Source organism: Panthera pardus, unplaced genomic scaffold, assembly GCF_024362965.1.
Source record: "Panthera pardus isolate Hobbes unplaced genomic scaffold, ASM2436296v1 HiC_scaffold_10, whole genome shotgun sequence".
Lineage (NCBI taxonomy): Eukaryota > Metazoa > Chordata > Mammalia > Carnivora > Felidae > Panthera > Panthera pardus.
In genome coordinates this window covers 38,512,061-38,536,683 of record NW_026526655.1, presented here as the reverse complement: position 1 = coordinate 38,536,683, position 24,623 = coordinate 38,512,061, and the positions used below count along the sequence as shown (strand labels likewise).

The window sequence follows — 24,623 nt, the reverse complement described above, 5'->3', positions numbered from 1 at the left end:
TTACCTGTGTTCAGAGGAAACATTCAGCCTTTGACGTAATTAGGAAAGGAGTTTTTCTGCTCTTCATAATCTGCAAATGCAGAAGCAAGAAGTTCTGATTGGAAAGAGAGGGGTCTGGGATTCTCATTCATGGAGAAAGTGTTCGGAAATCTCCCAAGATCAAGACCTCTTCCCTTAAGATATGCCTGAAGGGTTCTGAAAAACTGAAGAGAGAAAGAAAGTGTTCAATGCGGTATGTAAATTAAATATAAAAAATACTCAGAGATGGATATTTTCCCCCTCTTTTTTCCTCCGTGAATTGACTTTAGGGCTAATCTAGGAGGCAGGAGGTAGAAAATCCAGAAATACAAGTACAAACTTTGGCTACTTCTCCTACTTCCCCTCCACTGTCCTTTACCCTGCCTTGTTTTTGTTTTTGTTTTTTTTTTTAATTTTTTTAAATGTTTCTATGTATTTTTGAGACAGAGAGAGACAGAGCATGAGCAGGGGAGGGGCAGAGAGAGAGGGAGACACAGAATCCGAAGCAGGCTCCAGTCCCTGAGCTGTCAGCACAGAGCCCGACGCGGGGCTCGAACTCACGGAGTGTGAGATCATGACCTGAGCTGAAGTTGGACGCTCAACTGACTGAGCCACCCAGGTGCCCCTACCCTGCCTTGTTTTTGACATTTCAACCCTAAACAAGATAATTCAACATTCTTGGTGGAGACTGAGAGAGGAACATCAATTATTTAATAGCATCACGGTCAGAGGGTCCTTTGTAAACCATCTCTGAACCACTTAGGTCGGAGATTAAATGGAACTTTACAGTGGTCAAGCTCTGGGCCTCCTCTCTGAAGGTGAGATCCTGGCCATTGTCTTCTGCACCAATTCTTTCAGGCATGCGTTTTTCAAAAAGCTTTCCTTTATAAAATGGATACATAGAAGCTTGCAAAGGGCTGCTTGGTTGTTTTAACCCTATACTGTCATATTTCACATCATTTTCTTTAGGGAAACTAGTTTTTGAAATAGTAATGCCAGCATGTTTATTGTTTTGGCATATTTTCAAAAGAGAATTTTCACTGATGTTTTGAATTCTATTTCCTAGATAGATTTATCTTGAAAATAATGCTTGGGGAGCACCTGGCTGACTCAGTTGGTAGAGCGTGCAACTCTTGGTCTCAGGGATGTGGTACTGAGCCCCACAATGGGTGTAGAGATTACTTAAAAATAAATCTTAAAAAAAAAAATAAAGAAAAGAATGCTTGGTAAATTGAAAAGAATGCAGGTCAACTTTCAGTTTTTGTAACTGAGCTTTGCACGTGTTGGTCATATGAGAATTGATTTTATTATCAGTTCAGTCTGAGCTATGCAAAAATCAATTCCCCACGATACTCTTGATTTTGTATATGTGTGAGAAATACAGGCTATAAAGTCAATGTGTATGTACGATCATTTACAAATGTAAGGTGTCGTGTGTACATAAAATCATTTCTATACATAAATTTGCTTCTCCTTACAGGACAGATATGAATTGGGCAGAAGAACAATAGGATACCAGCTACTAGGCTAGCAAAGCCCTTGACCAGATTTCTCGGCAGGAATTGCCTTGGCACTTGGTAGCCTCCTCACCACCGTGCTCCAACAGAGTGCAGTGTGCATAAATCCAGAGAGGTGCCAATTTCACCCTGCAGCCCAGCATGCCCCCAGGGTATGCTCTTACCAGCTCTCTGTTCCGGGGATTGTTGAGCGGCTTCCATTTCTCTCCGTTTCTCACTGTGTCTCCAGGCACAAGCCCAAGTAGCACCAGGACAACACACAGCAGCAGGAGTGCTTTGGGCATGGTGGAACGAAGCTGAGTGGAAGGCAGGATCGGGAGATATCAATGGTCTGAGAGAAAAGAGGGAAAGAAAAGAAGAAGGAGGAGTTGGAGGGGTAGGAGGAAGGTGAAGGAAGAGGGAGGAGGAGAGAAGGGAGGGCAAAAGTAAAAAGAGAAAGAGGAAACATTTTTAAAGAGAGACAGGGAGGAAAAAATAGTATATTGGTGCACCTGAATTTTGCAGCCCTCTTTTTCCCCATGTTTATTTGCAAATGAAGACCCCCAAATCCAGTTTATTAGCTTAAAGGAGTCTATGATGATAACATTATACAGTGATGAGCAAACCAATTATGAATACAACCCAGAAAGTCTGAGTACGCTTTTTCATCTTCGAAAAAAATGCACTTTGTTGTCTCCAAAGAAAGTGCAAGTCTTAAAAAAAAAAAAAAAGCATACATATGTATTAAGATAGCAGTCTCAATAAACAAAGGAGGAGGAGGAGGAGGAGGAGGAGGAGGAGGAGGAGGAGGAGGAGGAGGAGAAAAAAGAAAAGATATACCAAAAACTGAGAAATGCACCTTATATACACATCTGAGACAGACTCACACCACATCAGCATAAGTATGGATTGTCTCTGACTCCAAAATGTGAAATGGAAATGAAATACACAGAAAGGGCTAATAAAGCTTACCAGGAGTTTGGCTTTGCTGGTCCTGGTTGGCTACCCTGCTTACAATCTGCAAGGCCATTTATGGCTACTTATAACCAATGGACGGGCTGCAGGTGGGAGTCAATGACGTGAGCAGGGGAAGTTGAAAAATAATGATTCCATTTTCATCCAAGGCACCAAACTCCCCTGAGAATCATATCTTCAAGTTTCTTCAGGGGTGACAGTGAACTTATTTGTCTTATAAATACAGGAGCCTCTCCTCCAACCACTGACCATTTTATGTGGATTTTATAAAACACGCAATGCACTTGTACACAACAAAGTGGATTTTTACTTTTTCATTCTTAAGAGAAGGGTATACACAGCAGCTGGCAATATGATGATGATTACCCACCTAATAGAATGCTCTTTTGGAGGTATCAGCTTTTCAAATTAACATCATTTTTTGAACAGGAAATCCTATTGCAAGAGATAAAACTGTTCTTTGTGATCTATGCCTTATATTTCTTCTGAGAATCTCAAAAAGCTTTACACGTTTTAAATAGCGGCATGGTTTATCATAAAAAAAAACCCTTCGAAATAGAGCAAAAAGATAGCATGTATTTCTTGGAGAAAAATTGCTATACATATCGCATCTCCTTGCTGCATAAATTCCATCCTTAGAAAATGGTAGGGTCGAGAAATTGGACATGAGTTGTGAAGTTGCTTTGGTTGCAATAATTCAGAACAATTGAGGACAAGGTCTTTGTGAGAAGGCTAGTAACATGGATTGAAATTTAGAATACCTGGCCATGGTCTGTCTTGCTATATCGATCCTGGGCAAGTCACTAATGACCTTCATTTATTCATTCCTTTGTTAGTTAATTCAACAAACTTAAAAAAAATTTTTAATGTTTATTTATTTTGAGAGAGAGAGAAAGAGACACAGCACAAGCAGGGGAGGGGCAGAGAGAGAGGGAGACACAGAATCTGAAACAGGCTCCAGGCTCTAAGCTGTCAGCACAGAGCCCGACATGGGCCTCAAACCCATGAACTGTGAGATCACGACCTGAGCCAAAGTTGGATGCTTAACTGGCTGAGCCTCTCAGGTGCCCCAATTCAACAAACTTATTGAGTGCCTACTATGTGCCAGGCACTCTAATAGGCCTTTTTTTTAATGTAATGACCTTATGTATTTAAAAAATTTTTAATTAAGGTATAGTTGACATACATTATATTAGTTGCAGGTGTATCACATAGTGATTTGACAATTACATTATGAAAAGCTTACCACGATGAGTGTGGTCACCATCTGTTCAAGTAGGCTTTGAGGATCAAATGGTAAGAATAATAAATATTGGTTCTGCCTTTATTAAACTAATACATTAGAGGGCAAGACAGATTAATCAAATCATTAAACAATAAAATGCATAAATACGAATGATGATAATACCTATGAAGAGAAACTGGGTGCTGTGAGACTGTAGCAGAGGGGGATATGATTCAGTTTCAGGGGTCAGGGAAGGCTTCTGTGAAGAAGTGACCTTACATCTAGTAGGTGAGTAGGAGTTACCTAGGCAACCTAGCAAGGACAGAAGGACTAGAGCTTCAAACAAGACTCTGGCTGAAAGCAACATGGCACATCGGAGCAACTGAAGATAAATTACAATGCCAGAAAGAGAGGGGGGACTGTGCTGTGAGATGGGGTTGGAGAGGTAGTCAGATCACGATCTTTCTGCCACAAGCAATGCTGATTGAAGGGTTTTAAGTATCCAAACAGCTTGCTCAGATTTGCAGTTTTAAAAGATTTTTCTGCTTGCAGTGAGGGCAGATAGAGCTAGAAAAGAGGGATGTGAGAGAACAGTTGGGTGCCTATTACAGTAATCCAGGCAGGAAGATGTTAAATTGGATTAGGATGGCATCACAGATATAGAGATGTGGCTGGATCTGAGAGATATTTTAGAAGGTACTGGCAATGTCCTGAATACTATGGAAGGCAGAACTCAGGGGAAGAGAATTTCAAGAACAATCAGGATTGTATAGCTGAATGGATGACAGGGCCATTCACTGAGATGTCGAACATTGGCATAGAGGGACAAAGATCATGAGTTCCATTTGGGACATGTTGTGTTTGAGGAGACTTTAAGATCTCCAAGGGGTGGAGGGACACCTTGGGTGGCTCAGTCAGTTAAGCATCTGGCTCTTTTTTGTTTGTGTGTGAGAGAGAAAGAGAGTATGTGTGCACATGCAGACAAGTGCGAGCTAGGGAGGGGAGAGGTAGAGGGAGAGAGAGAATCTCGGGCAGGCGGCACACCCAGCTCAGAGTCCATGGAGGTGCTCGATCTCATGACCATGACATCATGACCCGAACCAAAATCAAGAGTCACTGGCTTAATTAACAGCTTTAGCCATCTAGGAGCCCCAAGTGTCCGACTCCTGATCTCAGCTCAGGTCTTTTTTTTTTTCTTTTTTCTTTCTTTAAATTTTATTTGAAAGTATATTTTGCACTATTTTGTTTTAAATTTTATTTTTTATTTTTTTAAATTTACATCCAAATTAGTTAGCATATAGTGCAACGATGATTTCAGGAGTAGATTCCTTAGTGACCCTTACCCATTTAGCCCATCTTTCCTTCCACAACCCTTCCAGTAACCCTCTGTTTGTTCTCCATATTTATGAGTCTCTATGTTTTGTCCCCCTCCCTGTTTTTATATTATTTTTTATTTCCCTTCCCTTATGTTCATCTGTTTTTTCTCCTAAAGTCCTCATATGAGTGAAGTCATATGACATTTGTCTTTCTCTGCCTAATTTCACTTAGCATAATACCCTCCAGTTCCATCCACGTAGTTGCAAATGGCAAGATTTCATTCTTTTTGGTTGCCGAGTAATACCCCATTGTATATATATACCACATCTTCTTTATCCATTCATCCATCGATGGACGTTTGGGCTCTTTCCATACTTTGGCTATTGTTGATAGTGCTGCTATAAACATGGGGGTGCATGTGTCCCTTCGAAACAGCACACCTGTATCCCTTGGATAAATGCCTACTAGTGCAATTGCTGGGTCCTAGGGGAGTTCTATTTTTAGTTCTTTGAGGAAACTCCATACTGTTTTCCAGAGTGGCTGCACCAGCTTGCATTCCCACCAACAACGCAAAAGAGATCCTCTTTCTCCGCATCCTTGCCAACATCTGTTGTTGCCTGAGTTGTTAATGTTAGCCATTCTGACAGGCATAAGGTGGTATCTCATTGTGGTTTTGATTTGTATTTCCCTGATGATGAATGAAGTTGAGCATGTTTTCATGTGTCAGTTGGCTATCTGGATGTCTTCCTTGGAGAAGTGTCTATTCATGTCTTTTACCCATTTCTTCACTGGATTATTTGCTTTTGGGTGTTGAGTTTGATAAGTTCTTTATAGATTTTGGATACTAACCCTTTATCTGATATGTCGTTTGCAAATATCTTCTCCCATTCTGTCGGTTGCCTTTTAGTTTTGCTGATTGTTTCCTTCGCTGTGCAGAAGCTTTTTATTTTGATGAGGTCCCAGTAGTTCATTTTTGCTTTTGTTTCCCTTGCCTCCAGAGATGTGTTGAGTAAGAAGTTGCTGCGGCCAAGATCAAAGAGGTTTTTGCCTGCTTTCTCCTCGAGGATTTTGATGGTTTCCTGTCTTACATTGAGGTCTTTCATCCATTTTGAGTTTATTTTTGTGTATGGTGTAAGAAAGTGGTCCAAGTTCATTCTTCTGCATGTCGCTGTCCAGTTTTCCCAGCACCACTTGCTGAAGAGACTGTCTTTATTCCATTGGATATTCTTTCCTGCTTTGTCCAAGATTAGTTGGCCATACGTTTGTGGGTCCATTTCTGGGTTCTCTATTCTGTTCCATTGATCTGAGTGTCTGTCCTTGTGCCAGTGCCATACTGTCTTGATGATTACAGCTTTGTAGTATAGCTTGAAGTCTGGGATTGTGAGGTCTCCTGCTTTGGTTTTCTTTTTCAAGATTGCTTTGGCTAGCCGGGGTCTTTTGGTTCCATACAAATTTTAGGATTATTTGTTCTAGCTCTGTGAAGAATGCTGGTGTTACTTTGATAGGGATTGCATTGAATATGTAGATTGTTTTGGATAGTATCAACATTTTAACAATATTTGTTCTTCCTACCCAGGAGCATGGAATCTTTTTCCATTTTTTTGTGTCTTCGATTTCTTTCAAGGATGCGGAGAAAGAGGATCTCTTTTGCGTTGTTGGTGGGAATGCAAGCTGGTGCAGCCACTCTGGAAAACAGTATGGAGTTTCCTCAAAGAACTAAAAATAGAACTCCCCTAGGACCCAGCAATTGCACTAGTAGGCATTTATCCAAGGGATACAGGTGTGCTGTTTCGAAGGGACACATGCACCCCCATGTTTATAGCAGCACTATCAACAATAGCCAAAGTATGGAAAGAGCCCAAATGTCCATCGATGGATGAATGGATAAAGAAGATGTGGTATATATATACAATGGGGTATTACTCGGCAACCAAAAAGAATGAAATCTTGCCATTTGCAACTACGTGGATGGAACTGGAGGGTATTATGCTAAGTGAAATTAGGCAGAGAAAGACAAATGTCATATGACTTCACTCATATGAGGACTTTAGGAGACAAAACAGATGAACATAAGGGAAGGGAAATAAAAATAATATAAAAACAGGGAGGGGGACAAAACATAGAGACTCATAAATATGGAGAACAAATTGAGGGTTGCTGGAGGGGTTGTGGGAGGGGGGATGGGCTAAATGGGTAAGGGTCACTAAGGAATCTACTCCTGAAATCATCGTTGCACTATATGTTAACTAATTTGGATGTAAATTAAAAAAAAAAAATTAAAAGAAAAGAAAAAAAAGAGCCCATCAAAAAAACCCTAGTGTTTTAAATTCTTTTAATTGTTTATTAATTTTAAATTTGTTCTATTTTTATAGCTATTGAAAGTTTATTTACTTTGAGAGAGAGCATGGGCAGGGAAGGGGCAGAGAGAGAGGGAGAGAGAGAATCCCAAGGAGACTCGGGGCTGTTGGCGCCGAGCCTGATGGGGGGCTCAATCTCATGAAGCATGTCATCATGACCTGAGCTGAAATCAAGAGTTGGATGCTTAACCGACTGAGCCACCCAGGTGCCCCTAAATCTCTGCTTTAAGAGCAGAATGTATTATTGATTAAGCTAATGATGACATTTTCTCCAGAATGTATTAGCATAGCACTAAGTAGATATTTTGCAAGTATTTGTTCAATGAATTCAGTTGGGAGAGGAGAAAAAACCCTGGGTAGTTTAAAGAAGAAAAAAGACCTTCCTCTGTTTGTAACATGTTACTGCTGTTTTTACTTCTTCTTCTTCCTTTTTTTTTTTTTCCAATAAGCTATTTATTTATTTTGAGAGAGAAAGAGAGAGTTAGAGAGAGGGACGTTAGGTTCCCAAACTATTAGTTTCAGGTCTAAATGATCCCATTTGGACTCGTCAATAAACAGGGCATTTATTAAAGTTGGCAGTTGGAATATTCTAGGCAAAAGACTCTTCCACACCCAGAGGCATCTGAATGCAGACCTTTACTGGCATTTCTCTATCAGAAATTGAGGAGAAAATAGCGTACTCAGCACAGGGCTACACACATAAAAGAAACCCAATAAACATGTGCTGAATAAATTGTAAACTTAGATTATAAATTCAATGTGACAGGAAGGGTAAGGAAAGGATGCTAAACAAAGAGGATATTGCAGGAGGCACGGGAGGTTTTAAGATGATCTCTGTTGGACTATACAACCCTTTCAAGTCCTTCTGGTCTCTAATAGGTAGAAAAAGACAGAGCTGACATAGCTCTTTAGCTGTATAATGAACAGGGACAAGAATTTAATCTCCTTTTTCTTTTCCCCACTCTGAATCAGGGAAAGGGAAAATTATTGTCTATTGACTGCTTCCTCACTAATGATGAGAACTTCAAAGATAGTGAAAAGGTTGCTCATGTGATTAATAGAGTAAACCAGGAAGCTTCTGCTCATAGCAATCATGACTATTTTTTCTGGCAGTGGGCAGATTTCAGTTTGAAGGAAGACCAAAGAGAAGAGGGGAGAAGAAGCACAGGCCTCTTGCCAGACACAGAACAGAAGCGAAGAAGCATGCTCAGGTGAGCCACGGTGCCCATGCTGTATGGAACAAGAAAGCCTCACCTCTCATCCTAGAGGCCTGTGAGATCGTTTCCAGATCCTGTGAGACCTTGGAGAGGTGTGGGAAGGCCCAGAAACCAATAAAATTGGACTCCTTCCCTCCTCCATTCAGATAGGGGTGACAAAATTAGTTTTTTAAAATCCGTGACATTCTCCACACTCCAACACCTCCACAATACGATTAACCCTTTGTCTCGTTCTGGCATTAGTGACATTGTATAAAATATCTCTGATTCTATCAAGTTGACCTTCAGAATTCTCTAGTCATTCACCATGCAGAAATCTCTTTAATTCTTTGCTATCCTCTGCTTTGTTTTTAAATGCTTTTAGAATGTCAAAGGGGTGGGGTGTCTGGGTGTCTCAGTCAGTTAAGCATCTGACTTCAGCTCAGGTCACGATCTCGCAGTTGGTGAGTTCGAGCCCTGTGTCAGGCTCTCTGCTGACAGCTCAGAGCCTGGAGCCTGCTTCAGATTCTGTGTCTCCCTCTCTCTCTGCCCCTCCCCTGCTTGCACTCTGCTTGTCTCTCTCTTTCTCAAAGATTAAAAAAAATGTTAAATGCATATGTTTAAGAAGACAAAAAATCTTCCTCTGTTTGAAATAAGTTACAGTTGTTTTTACTTCCTTTTTTTTTAAGTTTATTTATTTTGAGAGAGCACAAGAGCACAAGTATGTCAGCGCAGAGCCCAGCTCGGGGCTCAAACTTGCAAACAATGAGATATGACCTGAGCTGAAATCAAGAGCCAGACGCTTAACGAACAGCCACCTAAGCACCCCTGCTTTTATCTCTGAAAGACCAGAGTATGAGCCAATTCTAGGAGCCTGGATCAATAAAGGAAGGGGACAAAGGCCAAGTGGGGTGGCAATCCTTCCTTAAGAGCATTGCTCTTGCTGCCTGGCCTCAGGAACTCTGCTTTCATCAGGTGTTTCTTGTCACCTGCTGGGGCTTCAGCAGCAGCCTTCCCTTCTGCCATGGTCCCTCCTCTGGCCATCTTCCTCCCTGGCACCAGCCTTCCTGAGAAACAAATGCTAGTCACAAAGGGCCAGCCAGCACATACTTTTCAATCCTACCCTAAGTTCAAGCTAGTTCTCCTTTAAGATGAAGGAATGGAGGCAACAAAAGGTAAAAATCATGATAATGATGCTTGATCTGAAGCCAACTTGGAGAAACAGCAGGAAAGCAGATATCTAGATTCACACAGTGCCTGTGATATAAACCAAATTCTCTCAATCTGGATTTCCCTGTCATTCCAGGCCAGTATCTCCAAGGTCATAATAAAGTAGTAAAGGAATTTTCCTAAAATATAGAAAGCTAAACAATTCCTTAGGACTTTGCAAATAGCTTTTCTGTAGTCAGTCTGCTTTTGCAGCAGAGAGTCTGAAGTTGCTGGCAGTATCTTTGGCTTTGCAACTGACCCTGGAGCAGAGGCAACAGGAAAACAAGGTCACACTGATAAGTAAAAGCTTACAAGATCACAGCCGCCTTTAGTGGCTTCTTGATGCTCATAAGATAAACTCTAAGCTTTTGACCATTATGCAAAGGCCCTCAATATATCCCAATCCTACCATTCCAGCCATGTGATCTTTCCAGGGAACATCATCCATGCTTCTATTTCAGTGCCTTTGAACTTGGCTTTTGGTTCTGCTTGGAATGCCTTCTCTAAACCCTTGCATACCTATCCCTGACCTTCAAGATTCACCTCAAATGTTACTTCTTCTCAGAAAAAGAAACCACTTAGTCACTTCAACAGCTCTTACTTTGTTGAATTAGAATGAATAGATTTGCTTCCACATGTTTTACTGTTCCCAAGGCTAAGCTCCTTGAAGGAGGCACCAAGTCTTTTTTATCATAGCTTCTTCAGTCTTTATCACTGGCATAATGCCTGATATACAGTAGGCAAACATATCACAGATATTTATGGAATTAATAATTCTTTAGGTAAAACTGAAGCTTAGCTTATTATAATGTTCTTTTGAAATTTAAGCTTTGTTACATTTCTATTTGTATTGTTAATCTAAAGTGTATAACTTGTCATATTTTAATGAAAAGAGAAGAGATAACTATAGCTGACCAATAGATATTTATTGATTTGACTTGAATATTCAAAGGACCAGTAAAGTATAACTTAATATTCAACCTACCTGTTGCAAAAAAAAAAAAGGAAATATTGTTCTGGAGTTGAGACCACAATCCAAGGATGCATGCAACCACCAGAAGCTCAAAGAAGAAAGTAACTGATTCTTCCCTACAGTCTCCAGAGGAAGACTCCTCCGGAGGTGGAGGGCCTCCTCCAGGGCCTCCAGAGGTGTGGCCCTGTCCACACCTTGATTTTGGTTCACTGATACTGATTTCAGACTTCTTGCCTCCAGAACTGTGACAGCATAAATTTTTGTTGTTTTAGGCTACCTACGTCTAGCAGTCTGTGGCAGTAGCCACGGGAAAACTAATACAAGAGGTGTTAGGATGTCGGGCCAATCATGAAGGAGGAAGACCCAATAACTCACTATAACTGTGTTAGCTTCTCCTGAATACATTGAACATGGACAGACATAGAAGTTGGATCTAAATTCTTTATTCCCTTTTGAGAAAGGTGGAGCTTCTTGTCATCCAATTCACAATACAAAATAGATTTGGATTGAAAGGTCTATCAGGAACCTGAGTTTTATGTGAATAAAACTAGATGTTGTGGGTTGGTTTTTTTTTTTTTTTTTTTTTTTTGATACAGAAGGAATGAAAATAAGGATCCATCTTAGACCATTAAATTAGATAAGACCCTATCCATGAGTCACATGATTTTGTAATGGACCACATATTTTAACCCATTAATAAAATTAGGTAAGTATTTGGAAGAAAAGCCATTCTTAAAATATTACCTAAATTTCCAGGCATATATTTCACATGATAAAGAGAGTAGTTTCAGAGAAGGGAAAAATAGAGGACAATTTAGATGAGCATATCTTTGGATGTTTTGGGGCATAATGGGCAAATGATTCTCTTCTTGGTGCTATTCATCAATTGTGAGCTCTGAAATAGAACCAGTGAACTGTTGTTCTATTTTTTAAAAATCAACAAACTCTCTTCCCTCCAAAAAAAACCCCCAAACAGCTCCCCACCCCCCAAATGTTTAGTTCCTAGTATTCTGGGAGCTTTTTATTAGTACTCTAGATGCATAAGATATCATCCAGTTATTTTAAGCAAAATTGAATAGCAGAACTTTTCCTCCTCCCTTCAAACGTGCATTCATTGGGTAAGTCTGGCCCTGAGATAATCTACCCGAAATCTTGGCATCAGAGATGATTTCACCTTAATCCTCCCACAGTAATGTGCTCCCAAGTGGCAGTGAGGACATTCTAAGTTTCTGCTAAAATATTTCCTGATGACTTTAAAAAAAATTCCACTTGTAAAAATTGGGTTATTTGAGGTTCTATGAAAGAGTTACATAAGTATTTTACATATTCTGAGAACAATCCCATTATCAGAAGTATGTTTCTCTGTCTGTGGTTTGCCTGTATATTTTCTTTCTTTTTCTGCTTCTTTTTTAAAGTTTATTTTTATTTATTTTGAGAGAGAGATAGAGAGCGAGCAGGGAGGGGAGGGACAGAGAGAGAGGGAGACACAGTCCTAAGCAGGCTCCACACTGTCAGCACAGAGCCTGATACGGGGTTCGAACTCACCAACTGTGAGACCATGACCCAAGCCGAAATCAAGAGTCAGACACTTAACTGACTGAATCATCCAGGTGGTTCAGTATATTTTCTTAATGATATCTTTTGATGAGAAGACTTTAATTGTGATGAAGTATAATTTGCCAAATTTTAAATCATGTTGCTTTCTTTACTGTCTAAGCACCTTTGCTTTCTATCATGTCACGAACTATTCTTATATTTTCTTCTAGAAGCTTTTAAGTTTAGTTTTTACATTTATATTTATGATTCACCTCAGATTACTTTTGTGTGTGATGTGAGGAAGGATCCACATTTATTTTTTCCTCCCAGGTAACTGTCCATTTATTCTAGCACTATATGTTGAAAAGACTCTTTCCCCCCATTAGTGTTTTGGCACCTTCGCCAAAATCAATTGACAATAAAAATGTTCTGTTCCACTGTTGTATTCATCCTCTTCCCGACACCAAACTGCCTTGATTTGTGTAGATTTACAGTAAGTCTTGAAATCAAGTAGTGTGATTCTTTTTTAAAATTGTGGTGACTATTCAAAATTGTTTTTCCTTATAAATTTTAGAATCAGCTTGTAGATTAAAAAAAAAAAAGCCTGCTGGTATTTTGATTGAGAATGCATTTAATCTACATATCATTTTGGAGGAAAATGACATCTTAAAAATAGCAAGTCTTCCAATCATTGAATACTATATTTCTCTTTATATTAGTGTTTTAAATTTTTCTCTAAGCAATATTTTGTAGCTGTTGGTGTAGAGGTCTCATACATATTTTAATTTATTCCTCTGTATCTTATTTTTGTGATATATAAATGGCATTTTATTAAAATTATTTTATAATTGCTTGATCCTTTTTTTTTTTTAAGATTTTATTTTTTTTAAGTAATCTCTACACCCAACATGGGGCTTGAACTCACAACTCTGAGATCAAGAGTCACATGCTCTATTGACTGAGCCAGCCAGGTATCCCCAATGCTTTTAATGTATACAAATTTTTTTTTTTTTTGTATATTGATTGACCTTGTATTCTGTGGTCTTGCTATATTAAGTTATTAGTCTTAGTAGTCCATTTGTACATTCCTGAGAACTTTTTATATATTGCTGGATTTGATTTGCTAGCATTTTGTTGAGGATGCTCACATCCATGTTAAAAAGGAATGCTGGTCGGTAATTTCTGTGTCATGCTTTGCTTTTAGGCTACAGTTGCCTCATAAAATGATTTGGAAAGTGGCATCTTCTCTTTCACTTTCTGCAAGAGCTGTACAACATTGGTGTTACTCAAAGTTCAATAGAATTGAAAGTTCAATATAATTTACCACTGAAATAATCTAGTCCTGGAGTATTCTTTGTGGGAAGTTTTAATTTCTTTAGTCAGGCTTATTAATATGCAACTTACATATTATTCTTAATAAACAGTTCCCTGAATTTTAACAAATGCTTATAGTTATGTAACCATCATCACAATCAAGATTTAGAACATCTCCCTCACTTCCTCAAATCCCCTCAAGCCCTTTTGGAGTCCCTGTAAGTTTTAATTTCTTTAGTCAGGCTTATTAATATGCAACTTACATATTATTCTTAATGAACAGTTCCCTGAATTTTAACAAATGCTTATAGTTTTGTAACCATCATCACAATCAAGATTTAGAACATCTCCCTCACTTCCTCAAATTCCCTCAAGCCCTTTTGGAGTCCCTGTAACCACTCATCTGCTTTGTTTGTAGTTTTCCTTTTTACTGACTGTCATAAAAGTAGAATCATCCAGTATGGGATCTTTCACTTACCATAATGTGTTTGACATTCGTCAATATTATTTCATGTATCAGCTGTTCACTTTCCCGTTTTTTGTGGGGGTGAAGTAATGGTCCATTTTAATGGGTGTGCCACAATTTTTCTACCCATGTCCCAGGTGACAGATAACCTTGCTTGCTTCCCATCTGGGGAAATTATTAACAAAGCTGGTATAAATATCTACTTACAGGTCTTCATATGGACATAGGTTTTCATTTCTTTTGAGCAAATATAGGAATGGTATTTCTGGTTCATATGGTAAATGCATGTTTAACTTTATCAGAAATTGCCAAACTTTGTACAAAATGACATAACATTTTGCATTCCCACCAGCAGTGCGTAAGAATTCTAGCTATTTCAAATCCTCACTAGCACTTGGTATTGCCAGTTTTTGAAACTTTCTATTTTAGGTATTGTAGTTATCATTTGCATTTACTCCATGACTATGTTGAGCATCTTTTCTTTCTTTAATTTTTATTTTTTATTTTATGTATTTTTTTTAGAGAGGGGGGACAGGCAGAGGGAGAGAGAGAGACTCTTAGGCAAGCTCCACACCCAGTGCAAAGCCTGACGTGGAGCTAGATCCCACAAATCTTGAGATTATGACCTGAGCCAAAATCAAGAGTTGGACAATTAACCGAATGAGCCACCCAGGTGCCCCATCTTTTCATGTGCTTACTTTGCCATCCATATATCTTCTCTGTGAGATCTACTTACGTATTTTGCTAATTTTACAAGACCAATGCTCTGACCCCTGAGCGATGCAGTCTTGTATTTTGTTAATTATAAATTGGTTTATTTTCTTATTGCTATACTTTGAGAGTTCCTTATACATTTTGGATGCGAGTTGTTTATCAGGTATGTGTTTGTTTTCTTCGCACTTGTGAATTATCTTCTCATTTTCTTAACATGATATTTTGAAGAACAGAAGTTGTTATTTTTGGTGAAGTCCAATTTATCAAGTTTTTCTTTATGCTTTGGGCTTTTAAAATATTTTTAAATTTCTATTTTAACTTCTCCACTAGCATCTTAGCTGTACCTATTTGGATTATTATTTCAGTGGTTGCTTTTGGGATTAAAATGTATAATCTTACACATATGGATAGCCACAGATAATAATCCATTAGAATTAGCTAGGGTAATTGATAAAAGAAAAACTGTTTTCAATTATTTCTATTTTTTTAAAACTAAATTTATTTTTTTAAGTTTTTATTTAAATCCCACTTAATAAACAGTGTTGTATGTTTCAGGTGTACAATATAGTGATTCATCACTTCTATACAACACTCAGTGATCATCACAAGGCCACTCCTTAATCCCCATCACCTATTTCACCCATCTCCCCACCCAATTCTCCTCTGGTAACTGTCAGTTTTTTTCCAGTTAAGAGTCTGTTTTGTGGTTTGCCTCTCGCGCTCTCTTTTTCCCTTTTGCTCGTTTGTTTTGTTTCTTAAATTCCACATAAGCAAAAAGACAGTATTTGCCTTTCTCTGGCTGACTTACTTCACATAGCATAATGCACCCTAGCTCCAAACATGTTGCAAATGGCAAGATTTCATTTTTTCATGGCTGAGTAATATTCCATTGTGTATATATACCTAAATAAATTACTCAGAAATAAATTTAAAAAATAACTTCTGAGTTTTTCTAAATATATTAATCTACTAGTGAATATAATATTTAGACCATAATTATTTTTTATTATATTAAACGCCAACATATACAAAGGTAAAGAGAATAGAATAATGCAAACCCATGTTACTTATCACTCAGCTTCAACACTTATCAACACATAGGCAATTTGTTATGAACATAATTGTTTTTTATTAAATTAGGTTTTTGAGGTATCTTGGGTCATTGTTACTATTGTTTATTAAAAAACATTGAGCAGGGGTGCCTGGGTGGCTCAGCTGGTTAAGCGACCGACTTTGGCTCAGGTCATGATCTCACAGTCCGTAAATTCAAGCCCCACATCAGGCTCTGTGCTGACAGCGCAGAGCCTGGAGCCTGCTTCAGATTCTGTGTCTCCCTCTCTCTCTGCCCCTCCCCCACTCATGCTCTGTCTCTCTCTGTCTCAGAAATAAACATTAAAAAAAAACTTAAAAAAATATTGAGCAAATTTCCACGATGTGAAATATGCATTGCTAAGTGTGGGAATACAAAGAGGTGGCATATGGAACGAGATAAAATTCCTGCCTTCTAGGATCAGACAATCTACTTGGAGAAATACTATGGTGTGGTAGAAAGGGTTTCAGAACCAAATTTAACATGCTCAAAACTGAGCTCTGCCATTCCCTGGCAAATTATCTCATCACTCTGCACCTCAATTTCCTCATTTTTTTAGTAATCTTACTTTGCAGCTGTCATAAAAATTAGAAATGATACATATAAAGTTGGGAGCACAGCACCTGACATGTAGACATGTCAAATAAATGTCACTATCAAGAGCTGCACAGAAAAAGCACACAACACCTAATGTGATGACTCTCACAGGGTATGGAACTATGACAGTAAGAGCTGGAAGTAGGGACAAGTAGATTAGTTCTGACTGTAGCAGTTGATGATTTTTGTGAAGAAAAATTTGACAACAGAGTTGTGGGAAGGTATAAAATTTTTTTAGTGTTTATTTTTGAGAGAGAGAGAGCACGAGCAGGGGAGGGGCAGAGAGAGGGAGACACAGAATCCGAAGCAGGCTCCAGGCTCTGTAGCACAGAGCCTGACATGGGGCTTGAACTCATGAATTGCAAAATCATGACCTGAGCCAAAGTCTGGCACTTAACTGACTGAGCCACCCAGGGTCCCCGTGGGAAGGAAGTTCTTAAGCAAAGGCAGAAAAGTAGCAAAAGGCAGCAGATACTTAAAGAAGATACAGTAGCCCACTTTGCTTGTGTGGCAGATCCTACTTGTTGCTTCCTTTTATCCCTTTTGCTACGGACTGAATTGTGTTCCCCCGAAATTCATATGTTGAATCCCTAATCTCCAATACGCCAGCACATTGATTTTGGACTTTCCAGCCTCCATAACTTGTTTTAGGCACCCAGTCTGTGGTATTCAGTCATCGTAGCCAAACAGACTAACACATCTTTCTTCTTAGACGTATTTGTTTGGGGAGGCAACATAGCCAACTTAAAACTTGTTTCCAGTCTCCCTTGTATTCCTTGGTGGCCATGTGATATCATTCTGGCCAGTGAGCTGTAGACAGAAGTCTCTGAGGTGGAAAAGGGATGAGAGAGAGAGAATCTTTTATAAATAAAAGCAGAGCTCCTTTTGTTCTTTTCCCCTCCTTCCTCTTCAAATGGAAATATCATGTAGCCACCATTTTGTCAAGAAAGCCACACATTAAGGATGGAGAACTGATGGGCTACAAGGAGCTTTAGCTCTTGATGACTTCAGGGAGACTTATCCTCAACTTTCTACTTGAAGCAACTGTTTGTCAGATTTTCTGTTTCTTGCAAACTAATCCTAACTCAAACAGTTTGTGTGGGGAGGAGATGGGTGTCTGGAAAATGGTAGAAGGACTGGAAATGTAGATTGGTCAAGCGGTCAAAAGAAGGAGTTTGTACTGTATCTTAAAGAACATAGCGGGAAGAATAAAAGGTTTTACACAAGAGTGATAATACTAATTTGCTGTTTAATAAAAGATGAATGGCAAAATAACATGCAGGTTAGAAGTAAAGTGTATGAGACAAGGAGAGAGATCATTTATGAACCTGCTGTAAAATGTGGAATGCTGGTAATGACAGTCGGAACGACAGTGGGAGCCACAAAGGAGTGTACCAATATAAGGGTGACCCTAAAGTGGTGGATTGATTAGGGCTTAGTAACTGATTGCACGTGGTAAGCAATGGAGAAATTATTGCACATAGTAAACAAGAAATCAAAATAAGTGGGTTTTCAATTTGTGTAAATTGGGAAGATTTAACAGAAATTTGGAAACTAAAGAGTTGCTAATTAGGGAGGGAAAGAAGTTGTAAGGCTAAATTTCAACAGTGAGTTGAAACGCATTTGTTTAGTTTAGAGAAGCTAGAGATTGGAGAACTAGGAAGAAATCACTGATCATTTCTCTAGCACCCACTAGGTGTCAGGTACATTTGCCTATTATCTCACTTAGTCCTCACGCCAGGTTTGTAAAATATTACTAGCCATAATTTAGGGATGAATATTTAGTCTCAGGGAGGCTAAATATACTGCCATTGACTCAGAGTTACTTAGATATGGAGTTGAGGGGGAAAGTGTCTGACTTGGTGAATCATCCATCAAAAAAATAATGTCAGACTCACAGAGTTAGAGGAAATCTCTAAGGAAAAGTATAGGAAGAGTAACAAAGAAGGCTGGGGAAGGCACTTGGGTGGCTCAAACAGTTCAGTGTCCGATTCTTGGTTTTGGCTTAGGTCATGATCTTAACAGGTGTGAGATTGAGCCCAGAATCAGGTTCCACATTGGGCACGAAGCCTGCTTGGGATTCTCTCTCTCCCTCTCTCTCTGACCCCTCCCCTTCACTTGCGCTCTCTTTCTCTCAAAATAAATCGGTAAACTTAAAAAAAGAAAAAAAGGCTGGGGTAAGATCAATGGAAACTTTTGTCTCCAAGGCAAGAGGAATCACTAGTAAGGTCAGGAAAGATTCTGAGAGTAGGAAGTGAGGATTAATACGCATTGCACGTCTTCAGTGGAAAGAACTCTATTTCTTAGATAGACAATCTGCTTTGAATTCTATGATGGGTAAATGGTTTCCTCTGATACTAGATCCTTCCCTGTAATGTGGGGATAATCATCTTCCCTCTAAGGGAATGAAATGAGAAGCTAAATGTGAATGTGTCTGGCATGGATTCTGGTACAACAGGTACTCAATGAGTATCTGCTAAAAGGATAAATTATAGGTGACAAAGCAGTCTGTAACAAACCCCACAATACAGTGTGGAATGTTTTTAGTAAAAAAAAAAAATCACTTATTTCCTTTAATTTTCCTATAATTTCTTCTCTTTTAAAGTTCAATTACATCATATATTTCTGATTAAGGATTCCAGTTAGTTGTATTCTGGCACCTGAAGAACTTACTGCCTTATAGTCTCACTGGGACAATGGGCTTCTTTCTTTAAAAAGTTAATTTAAAACTGTATGGTACTGGAACAAGATGAAGAAAGAACAAAATGGCAATTCAAAAAATCCACTCTCCACTCCCTCCCTTGTAGTTATGGTACCTAAGATCTTGTAGATAATGAAAATTAAGATAGGCCGCTGGCTGGCAGCATCTTACATTTTAATTGTTAGTGGTTCTTCGCATCATGTGAGTCTGGCAAGGTCCCACGTTAAACGTAACACAAAGAGAAGCTTGCCTACCACATCTAATTCGTTGCTAATCCCTAAAAAGTCCACCACTTTATGATCATCCTACACTGGTGCACTCTCCTTTCTGGCTACTACCCCAGTTTAGACCACTATTAGTAGCATTCCAGAAGTTTTTAACTTTAATATTTTTTATTATGTAATTTCTACGTCCAACGTGGGGCTTCAGCTCACGACCCCAATATCAAGAGCCGTATGCTCTACCCACTGAGCCAGCCGGGTGCCCCGCTAGCATTCCAAATTTGATAGTGGCCTCATAAACGATCTCCCTCTCCTTGCCTCATCCATTTCCCTTCTATCCTGCATACTATATTTACCATGAATCTTTTTTTTTAAATAAAGATTCTTATAAGCTTCAGTATTAGAAGACCTCCTCAATGCTGGCTCCACCAGTTTCCTTCCTGCCTACTGTACCCAACAGAGCACCACTGGAGGATTATATGTCATGACACTTAAGTTGTCCTGCTCAATTCATCTGGACATTAAGTGTGCCTAAAAGTAATGCCAGGAGTGAGTGAGGCATTATTTCCATACCCCGCTAAGACTATTAAGGCAACAATGCTTCATGAATATTTCCATGTTTCAACATAATTTGGCTTCCTGAGCAAAAGAAACAGACACGCTATAAAGATAATGTCTCCTTTCCCCAGAAATATCTACTCTTCAGTGCTCCATTTCTCCTTGCCTCCTGTTTGGTATAGCCACATGTTTACATTTTATGGGGGGATAAAACCTGAAGCAATTTGTTTACATTCCAGAATTGTAAAACATTTGGAAGCAAAGACTTTTCTTCTCTCAGGAGGGGAAAGGAGGCAGTGTGTAGCTTATATAAACTTCCAGATTCCTAATTTCAGTGTTCATCTCCCTGGTTCAAAACAAAACAAAACAAAAAACAAAACAAAAAAACCCTTTTGCACGTACAGCGTTAACCTGGCTCTCCTCACATTGCCCTGAAGGAGAAAGAATGGGGCAAGGGGAACCAATGTGTATACTGCTTTAAGTAAGAATAGTCTGTTCCTGATCCAGAAATCTCATTTTTGCTTTCATGAGAACATAAATATAGATATTAAAACTTACCAAAGACAACCTCAAAGGGTTACGAAATATATTCTAAACTAAGTTTCTCCAAAGGGGGTTGTGTGCATTAAGTGGTGTGCAAGACAACCCAGTGGAATGTGAGAGGAAAACCAAATTCATTTTCAGGTTTTTAATCTAACAGATTAATATAGGGACATTTTATACAAGGATTGCTAACAATGGCTTCACAAACTTTATCAGAGCAAATTATAGAAAGTGTGTGGGATATGTGCTGGGAGAAGATGAGGAATTCTACAGCACGGATGAAGGTGACAGGGCACATTACTAGTTGTTTAATTTCTTCATTCACTTCAAACATTTTATAACATTGCAGTATATGTGAGCCAGTTAAAGGATTCATGGAATACTTATCATGGTATCTGCTTTTAACTATCACAAATAAGGAGCTTAAAAACACTCCTTATAAGAGATTACTACTTACAACAAAAAGTTGAAGATGATACTAGAGTGTGAACACAAACCAACAAAAGAAAATATCAGTGCTAACATTTCTACCCTCTTTTCAGGCTTATTAGGAATTAAAAACAATAATAAGACTTGACAAAAAGTTACTCCTTTCTACAAAAGACACCATACAGTCAAGACAATCTTGAGAAAGAACAAAGCTGGAGTTATCACATGCCTGGATTTCAAACTCTACTATAAAGCTATAGTAATCAAAACAGTATGGTACTGGCACAAAAACAGACATGATAGATTAATGAACAGAATACAAAGCCCCCAAATAAACCCATGCTTATATGGTTAATCTATGACAAAGAGGGCAAGAACATACGATAGGGAAAACCAGACAGCTCCACGCAAAAGAATGAAATCTGACCACTTTCTTATACCACATACAATAATAAGCTCAAATGAATTGAAGACTTAAATGTGAGATCTGAAACCATGAAATTCCTTGAAGAAAATAGAGTAGTAAACTCTCTGACATCAGTCTTAAAAATATTTTCTTGGATTTGTCTCCTCAGGCAAGGACCACAAAGACAAAAATAAACAAATGGAACTACCTTTTGCACAGTGAAGTAAACTATCAACAAAATGAAAAGGCAACCTACTGAATGGGAGGAGATGCTTGCAAATGACATATTCAATAAGGAGTTAACACCCAAAATATTTAAAGACCTCATACAACTCAGTATCAAAAAACAATCCAACTAAAAAGTGGGAAGTGGACCTGAATAGACATTTTTTCCAAAGAAGACATACAGATTGCCAACAGGTACATAAAGATGGTCAATACCACTAACCATCAGGAAAATGTAAATTAAAACCACAATGAGATATCACCTCATACCTGTCAGACTGGTTATTATCAAAAGACAAGAAGTATTGGTAAGGATATGGAGTAAATGGAACCTTTCTGCATTTTTGGTGGGAATGCAAATTGGTTCATTCATTATATAAGATAGTATGGAGATTCCTAAAAAAAAATTAAAAATAGAACTGCCATATGATCCAGCAATTCCACTTCTAGATATTAAAAAAAAAAAAACCCACTAATTTGAAAAAAAGTATGCACCCCTATGTTCATTACTTACAATAGCCAGGATATGGAAGCAGCCTAAATGTACATTGATAGATGAATGCATAAAGGAGATGTGATATATACACATATGCATATATGAGAATATTAGCCATAAAAAAGAATGGTATCTTGCTATTTGTGACAATATGGATGGAACTGAAGGATATCATGTTAAATAAGTCAGAAAAAGACAAACGCACATACACACAAGGGAATATTACTCAGCCATAAAAAGAATGAAGTCTTGCCATTTGTGACAACATGGAAGGACCTAGAGGGCATTATGTTGAATAAAGTAAGTCAGAGAAAGCCAAATACCCTATGATTTCATTTACATATGGAATCTAAAAACAAACAAACAAACAAACACACACAAAAAAACCCCAAAAACCCAAATGAACAAAACAGAAAGAGATTCATATACAGAGAACAAACTGATGGTTGCCAGTGGGGAGAGGGGTGGGAGGATGGCCGAAATAGGTGAAGATTAAGAGATATAACCTTACTGTTATAAAATAAGATATAAGGATGTAATATACAACACAGTGGATATAGTCAATAATGTAAAAAATTTGTATGGTGACAGATGGTAATTAGACTTACTGTGGTGACCATTTCATAATGCACAGAAGTATTAAATCATGACCTTGTACATCTGATACTAATATCATGTACAACAAAAAATTACTCTTTTCATTTAAAATTATCAAGGTTTAGGAGCACTTGGGTGGCTCAGCTGGTTAAACATCCGGCTTAGACTCAGGTCATGGTCTTGTAGTTCATGGGTTCGAGCCCTGCATCGGGCTCTTTGTTGAAGTGTGGGGCTTAGAGCCTGCTTCGGATTCTGTCTCCTTCTCTCTCTGCCCGTCCTCCTGCTCGCCCTCTGTCTCTCTCTCTCAAAAATAAATTAAAAAATTACTTTAATCAAGGTTTGAAAAAATCAACTTATATTGACTGTTGCCATGAATATATTTTCTGCCTTGAGATATTAGCTATTGATATTATAAAGCTTTAAGTAGCAATACATTAAAAAATGTCATTCTAAATTTTCTATTTACATATTAGTATAGTAGTATTTTGGCGGGGGAAGTTCAAAAATTTTTAATATCAGTGTTTAATCAAAGTTTGGAGATCACCGTCTAAAACAACCACATTTCCTTTTACAGTACTCTGTGGATCTGTGATTTATAACTAATTTTTTTTATTAATTCCACTTAAATATTTGTTAGAACAAAGATTTTTTTAAAGTGTTTATTTTGAGAGCGAGCATGTGTGCAGGAGGGAGGGGCAAAGAGAGGGGGAGAGAGAATTCTGAGCAGGCTCTGCACAGCCCAATGTGGGTCTCAATCTCACCAACTGTGAGATCACGACCTGAGCCAAAATCAAGAGTCCAATGCCCAGCCAGCTGAGCCACTCAGGTGCCCCAGTTACAACAAAGATTTTTAAATGCAGTGAATGCTACACATTCCTATTTTAAAATTCAATTAGATTGTATAGTTTTTTTTTCTAAAAGGCGTAAACCAAGTTTCTTTCTTTTCAAACGTATGTTTGTTTGTTTATTTTGAAAGAGAGAGAGAAAGAGAGTGAGCATGTGAGCACAGGAGGGGCAGAAAGAGGAGAGAGAGCCTGGAGCCTGCTTTGGATTCTGTCTCCCTCTCTCTGCCCCTCCCCCACGCACTCTCTCAAGAATGAATAAACAAACAAAAAGAACTATGGGGCATCTGGGTGGCTCAGTCTGTTGAATGTCTGACTTCGGCTCAGGTCATGGTCTCCTGGTTCATGAGTTCGAGCCCTGCCTCAGGCTCTGTGCAGACAGCTTGGAGCCTGGAGCCTTTTTTGGATTCTGTGTCTCCCTCTCTTCTCTGCCCCTCCCCTGCTCATACACTGTCTATCTCTCAAAAATGAACATTGAACTTATTTATTTACATTTATTTATTGTTGAGAGACAGACAGAGCATGAGCAAGGGAGGAGCAGAGAGAGAAGGAGACAGAATCTGAAGCAGGCTTCAGGCTCTGAGCTGTCAGCAGAGCCAGACGCAGGGCTCGAATCCATGAATCACGAGATCATGACCTGACCCAAACTCAGACACTTAACCGACTGAGCCACCCAGGTGCCCCTGAACTTTTCTTTTTAAATAAAAAAAAGAACTATGGAATCAAATATTACTTAAGTATAGCAATTATGAAAAAGACTTTTGTTCCTTGATATGCATGCTAGGCAGACTTCTAAAATGGCCCCAAGATTCTCATCTATTAGTGCACCCGTCTTCTATCATCCATGCCCCTTGAGTGTGGATGGAACTTGTTGAGTATGATGGGAATAGGAGTATGTTATCTTATGTGGCAAATGGGATTCTGCAGATGTAAGGTTGGCCTCTAGTGAATCAAAAGGGAAATTACCGCAATGGATCTGAGCTACTCACATGAGCCCTCTCCATCTGGGTCTAAAGGTCAGAGAGAAAGTTGAAGACACTCAAAATGTTAAAGTAATTCTACTCATCTTGAAGGTGCAAATTGCCATTTTGTGAAGGGCCACATAGCAGGCAGACTGGGGAG

General features: G+C 38.7%; 1 protein-coding gene across 2 annotated transcripts in view; it reads right to left on the bottom strand.

Annotated features, from left to right (window-relative positions):
* CUNH2orf66 (chromosome unknown C2orf66 homolog) overlaps window positions 1-24,623 on the bottom strand; it is a 34,432-nt gene that overhangs the window by 3,526 nt on the left and 6,283 nt on the right. Inside the window, exons 2-4 of one of the 2 annotated variants that reach the window (XM_019428336.2) lie at window positions 14,095-14,247; window positions 1,700-1,831; window positions 5-203 (exon numbers count right to left, since the gene is read on the bottom strand). In XM_019428336.2, coding sequence (XP_019283881.1) covers window positions 24-203; window positions 1,700-1,831; window positions 14,095-14,097 — 315 coding nt within the window. In that variant the 5' untranslated portion in view covers window positions 14,098-14,247 and the 3' untranslated portion in view covers window positions 5-23. Of the gene's footprint in view, window positions 1-4; window positions 204-1,699; window positions 2,254-14,094; window positions 14,248-24,623 lie in introns of those variants that run through there. The other variant, XM_053906679.1, reaches the window with a different exon arrangement.